Source organism: Fusarium odoratissimum (assembly GCF_000260195.1).
Source record: "Fusarium odoratissimum NRRL 54006 unplaced genomic scaffold supercont1.141, whole genome shotgun sequence".
NCBI classification, from domain to species: domain Eukaryota; kingdom Fungi; phylum Ascomycota; class Sordariomycetes; order Hypocreales; family Nectriaceae; genus Fusarium; species Fusarium odoratissimum.
In genome coordinates this window covers 1-5,753 of record NW_022158831.1, presented here as the reverse complement: position 1 = coordinate 5,753, position 5,753 = coordinate 1, and the positions used below count along the sequence as shown (strand labels likewise).

At 50.4% G+C, this 5,753-nt stretch overlaps 3 protein-coding genes across 3 annotated transcripts; 1 reads left to right on the top strand and 2 right to left on the bottom strand.

Annotated features, from left to right (window-relative positions):
• Positions 1-2,873: 2,873 nt before the first annotated feature.
• Positions 2,874-3,446, bottom strand: FOIG_16737 (uncharacterized protein; the record flags this gene model as incomplete). Its single annotated transcript, XM_031218212.1, has 2 exons — positions 2,874-3,348; positions 3,430-3,446. 2 exons carry the CDS (start codon positions 3,444-3,446, stop codon positions 2,874-2,876), a joined length of 492 nt encoding a protein of 163 aa, XP_031052075.1.
• A 258-nt stretch (positions 3,447-3,704) lies between these two features.
• FOIG_16736 (uncharacterized protein) lies at positions 3,705-3,971 on the bottom strand (the record flags this gene model as incomplete). The annotated part of the gene is made up of 1 exon (XM_031218211.1): positions 3,705-3,971. One exon carries the CDS (start codon positions 3,969-3,971, stop codon positions 3,705-3,707), a length of 267 nt encoding a protein of 88 aa, XP_031052074.1.
• Positions 3,972-5,060: 1,089 nt separating this feature from the next.
• Positions 5,061-5,276, top strand: FOIG_16735 (uncharacterized protein; the record flags this gene model as incomplete). Its single annotated transcript, XM_031218210.1, has 1 exon — positions 5,061-5,276. One exon carries the CDS (start codon positions 5,061-5,063, stop codon positions 5,274-5,276), a length of 216 nt encoding a protein of 71 aa, XP_031052073.1.
• Positions 5,277-5,753: the final 477 nt, after the last annotated feature.

Below are 5,753 nucleotides of genomic sequence, written 5' to 3'. Positions count from 1 at the left end.
GACCTCATTGAGGAAGAAGTCTTTGTTTTCTCCCTTGTTTCCACAGACTTCTTGGCGCTGTTTGCGCCTTTGGAGTGGAGTTGCAGGGATTATTGGAAACAATGCCGCTCGTCAGGCGCATGCATATGTAGTTGCCTTGGTAGACTTGCATCTTTTGCGACCTCCTCGACAATTGAAGTAACCCCGAAGCATCATTGACTTTGCGTGACTACGTACTTCCCATCACACCTCCTTCTACCTCTGATGATATCGATTACGATTCAGTTTCCGTTCACCTCGTCAAACGTGATTGCTGAAGCTCAGAGTGCTTGAACTCTATCTTAGGTAAACGCATGTAGTTGTTGTCTTTTCAATGTGAGGTGAGGGCAGTATCGCTCTGTTTTCTCTTACCTTTCAACACCGCTTTTTTTAATTCGATATCATACGCTTTTACCGCAATAGAATCACCCCTGAGCTGGTAAATCCATGCTCCGTCACTGTTAAGCAACCCCATCCTCAACACGAGCCCAGTAGGTAGTGCATTAAGAAGAGAGCATTTCACGTGGTGCCCTTTGCTTAGGTACGTCGAGGCGCGTGATTCTCGACTTCCTGGAAAGTCGCTGTGCAAGGGTGATTCATCCCTGCTCAGCTGCAAGCTAAAGGCAGCGGCAAGGCATTCTCAGGAAGAGTGATGGTTCGCCTTTCTCAAAGAGGATATTGAACAAGCAAAGAGTTTCTACTCATATAGGTAATGCACTAATACCTCTTTCGAGTGCGGCATATATATTAAAAGAACATAGGAAATTTGCAGAAAGTCATGCAGCGGCACGCCTGAGGTGGCATGCTTCCCGGCCAATGTACGATTTCAGAGAGCTGGTTGACGTAATACCAAGCTTCGCCAGTCTTTATATTCACTTGGCCACTCGGCGGCAAGGAGACCACTGCGGTGTTTTCGAACTTGGCAAACTCTTATGCAGTCAGGAAGGTGCTCAATATGACCGATATGAAAGGCGTTGCCCAAAAGGCGGCAGCGGTTCCCATTCACTTGCCTTATCTACAGTATATCTCATCTTCCCCATTGTTTCTATTCCTTCTCTGCCAGTCTCTGCCGTGTCTCGGGTAGTAGTGATGGCATGGGCAATGAGAATGTCATCATTTCATTCTTCGAGAGTTTCGGGAGTGGAACCGACACTTAGGTCTTGGTTCGCGATCAGGCGTCTCAATTGATTCAGCAAAGAAGACTGCTTGGGTCGAAGTTGTGAAAGTCAACGGGACAAGGAGCCCCGCCGGGAGACTTGCATGTAGAAAAAGAAGGGGAAAATTATATTTGCCACGTATCAATACTTTGACCCAAGTTCTATTGTAGCGACTGTTTGTTCCTGACATGTCCAACGAAAAGAATGTGTCGAGTCAGTCAGATGACGTTGGAGAGGCTCTGCGTGGGGCCATGGAGTCAGGTTGCGCTGTGATGCTGCTGTCACTCAAACCCAAACGTCAACTCGTAGTCTACAGACTGAATATTAAGCACGATAGTTTACGGCCAGAGATACAGGTCTGGCTGCACCAATTCTTCTGTCACCTAGTCGCCAAGTACGTCCACCAATCGGCGTGCCCAGGACAACGCCGCTACAATAGCTGGCCTGTCCTCCCTAGTTCGCGTGTCGAGGGGCGGCCGCCTGGCCTTGCTGCCCAGGGACATGTCATCGTCACTGATGTCATCGACCTCAACGTCGCCAAATTTCAGCTCCGACCGCGCATGTACCAGATAGGGCCTCATAGCATGACAATACCTCCACGACGGCTTGTGATACGACCATTGCCGAGCTTTCTCAATATGAAATGAGGCGTCTGGCAGCGCCTCCTCCACTGTCGGTATCTGTGGGTGGCTAGTCACGTGGAGGAGCCTGAATTTGGCCCCGATCACGATGAAGACGGCAAGGTCGTACGTGTCCCTTACCCAGAGAAGATGATCAGTCTTTCACGGCTACTCAGTATTCAAGGGAGCTTTACTCACGGCGCATCATTGTTGATCCAAATCTCGAAAGCATGGCGGAAATCCTTCACTTCAGCCTATGCGTGCGCTTCAGCTTCGGCCAGCTTCCATCCCTCATAGGTATCCTCGGACATCGGCTAGAACAAGGCCAAGAAGTAAACCGATCTGCAACTTCCATCTGGCCGCATGCGGGAAACTATCTGGAGGTGTGCGCCGAGTCGCTGCCGTGAAATCTGAGCCCGATATGTGCGGTCTAGATTATCGAAGTAGCAAGACTGATGAGCTCCGCAGCCTCCTATGCCTTTTGGTATGAAGAACACAAGTGCGTACCAGACCGCGAGCCCCCGCGCACGCGAAACGATGCGACGCTCATACGGCGAGCTTAGTACCTTTTCGAGCAGCCCCCAGTTGATACCCGCCTCTTCAAAAGGTAGTCGCCAACTGTGTTTGTTAGTCAGGAGCCTGTGCAAATGCTCTCTTTTAAACTCTTCCAACGCTACATTGGCGAATCCATCTGAAAGGGGCAATTGCACGTCTGTCCTGACCCGCAAGGGGTTAGCCCATCGCTCCCAGGGTACTGGTACGGCAAGCATACTTGATGTGCAGGAGCGACTGCTTGATCGGATAACCAAAATGCTTCAGACCTAGCCATCTGTGACATTGGAGTGGTTTAACTGGGGGAATAAACCTCGTTGCTCTATCTCGTCTTGGACAAGAAATTGCAATAAATCGGGCTCTCCTTCAAGCTGACTTATGATCGTGAGCTCCCTGTCCATAACAAGCTTGCCAAGTGCTCTGTGTAGACTTATGTCAGTGAATCGTATAGCAGATATAATACAGAGTGTAGAAGAACAACTGACTGGGCCCAGAAACGGGCGAATGAACTAGACCGAGCGAGGCATTACCTGAACGATTGGCTATCCACCCGTACTAATGAAAAAATGAGCGAGCTCTTCAAAGCTGCGCTGGCGGTTGTGATGCAGGGGTGTTTTGGCTCTGTGTCGAGCCCCAGCCAGTACCGATTGACAGGCTCGAGCAACGCATGGATGGAAGTCTGTGGCAGCTGGACCAAGAAGAAGAAGCAAACTCCGTTACAGTCGAGGAGTTCTCGGTCGAGATCGACCACGACGGTATGTTCTAGGAACAGATCGCCGTGGGGTCTCACGTAGCCTGATGCGAGGAACAGGTCTTGCGATCCGGCGATTTCGGAAAGCAGCTGTGACTTGCCGCCAAGGTCAGGTGAGATGAGCCATGCGTGTTCCAGGCGCTGTTTCAATACCTTGCAGTCGCCTTGCTTCTCGTCCATCCATGCTTGAAACTTAGAATAGTCCCTTGGGACGCTATCAGCGATGGTTTCGACCAGCTCGTCCGAATCGCTAAAATAAAAGTGTTAGCGTGTCAATCCAGCCAGCAGATAGAAAAGGGCAGGCAACCGTTTACTGCTCATTCCAAAATACATAGGACTTTCCGCCATATCGAAATGCCCACAGCCCTCCAGTACCCGTGGCAAATTCGTCAAGGTATGTGTACACTGCTTGGATATGTGTTCCATGAGAGATGAGAAAATGGTATTGCAATGGGTCACTATGGTCCTCCCGAGGTGGGAATGGTTAGCGGAATTACTCACTTATCTAGAATGGGATGAAGCGTGTCCCAAGTAATCAAGGGATCTGGAATAGTCTTGAGATTGGCGGTGAGAAGAAAGATTGGCGGTGAGAAGGAAGCGGAGGTCCTAGAAAGTTAAAAGCGAGTTGCGGAATATGTTTAACCGATCAAAAACCATCTTGGGCTCTGTCTCGAGAAACTTCTTGAGCCTCTCTAGAGACGCCGCACGAACAGGTACACATTCAGCGACAGCTAATGAAGACTTTTCCTTGCGAATGGCAGCATTGATCTCATTAGCCATGTCCTGACCATCCCTCTGTGACTCAGAGACAGCAGCTGGAGCCTTGACAACACTGGTTTTGAGTCGGTTGGGATCTAAGATGGAGTCGAACATCATGGTACGAATCCACTCAACAGTTTTGGCGTATAATTTCAGGCCTTACCGTGAACTCAATCGTGATTCTGCCAGGATCGCTAATGCAGTAAGCAGACTGGAGGGAGTAGATGATAGTGTCTCGCCCAAGTTCCATAGTAACCTGCTCAAAACAGACGTGCTTTCCATCGCGCATGATATGGGTGTTGAATGAGCTATTCCTGAATAATGACATCAGGGGCTTGAGTTCTTAGGCAATCTGAAACTTACGAATATGGATGACCATACGGACGAAGTTGGTTGGAACATGTTCAAATTGGAGGAACAGCGGGAGCTCGCCTTGGGTTTTGACATCAATGAGCTTTTGTGCAAGTCCACAACTGTGGCCAACTTTTCAAGCGTATCAAGAACGAGCAGTGTTAGATTCGGTCAAGTGAAAGACTGAGTACCAGGAATGCCCCACTGATCGATAGCGGACGCAGGAATAGGCTCATCGTTCTCCTAGACGGCGACATCCTTAACGCGTCGCTTAATCTCGATCGGAAGTTGGAGCGGCTCGCCAGGAGAGCAAACTACCCTACATTTATGCAAATGATGTTGTACATGTTGCTATCGTATGGCGCTCTTCCGATACCTAGGTGTCGCGTTGTTTGAGCCCTGTAGAACCTGTTTACCAGCTTCAGTCCACATACCCCAACAATGCAACACATTGGCATTCCCTTGGATCGATATGGATAGCTCGATGAACGAAGGACAGTTCTCCTCTGGGCCCCCTGAAAAGAGATCCCTTCGATTCTTTAACCGCCGCACAACCCCAGCAGGGACCGGTTGCGCAGGCACACCTACCGCGCAAGGTAGTCACCTGGTCCTCCTCTGAATGTAGCGGCAGATCTCTTGCCTATACCCTGGGTACCGATGAAGGCACACTGCTTCGAATGTGATCCACAAGATCAACGAAATGTTGCGCCGTACCAAAGTCTTCGCTGGGCAAGACGATCCACTCGACGTTAGGCCGAGTGGACTATCAATGGCTCGGGGGCAAGTGACCTTATCGTCTATTCCTCGACAAGACTTTACGAGCCACTGCCTCTCCATTATGTCCTGTTCAAAATGCCATTCGAGCGCCGAACCGCGCATCTCGTCTTTACGGCGATTATCCTTCCTAGTCGCCACCTCGAGCCGAAGCTGAGCGAGCTCCTGTTTGCATCTGTCCATTGTCTCATTACAATTTCTCATCGCCCGAACCCTGCTGGTGTGATCGAGGATCATGATGGTGTTTACGAGGGAGGTCTGAGACAAGAACTCTTGGTTGAGAGATGCGGGTAGTGAGTTCATGGATCCTAGCGCTGTAGCTAAAAGCTTCATTTTCACTCTCACGAGGGCGGAGCTGATGGGATCTGGGGGAGACTAGCGATCGGGTGCGGGAATTTGGCCGGTCGGGCTGAGGTGGAGACTAGCGCAGCAACTACCTATGAACAAAAATCAGTGATTAGATGAGAGTTGGGGATGCCTACGTACAAGAACCAGGCCGATAAGTTGCATGGTGCTGCAGCGAGGGCAGCTTGGCTGGTTGAGCACGAAGCTGCTTCCGCCTTCAAAAAATCGACAGTCTGGGCACGATAGCAAGCTGGAACAGAGAAGTGGCGAGGCAACGCGTTTCCCAACCGTATTCTCGCTGGACGCTTCAGATTCAAACGAAGCTGGAGAGTTTGAGGCGAACGACGGAGTCCATCATGAGAATCCTCTTCGTCGCTGTTGACCGCACGGCCACTTCTAGGATCATGAGTCGCGGTAATGGCTCGG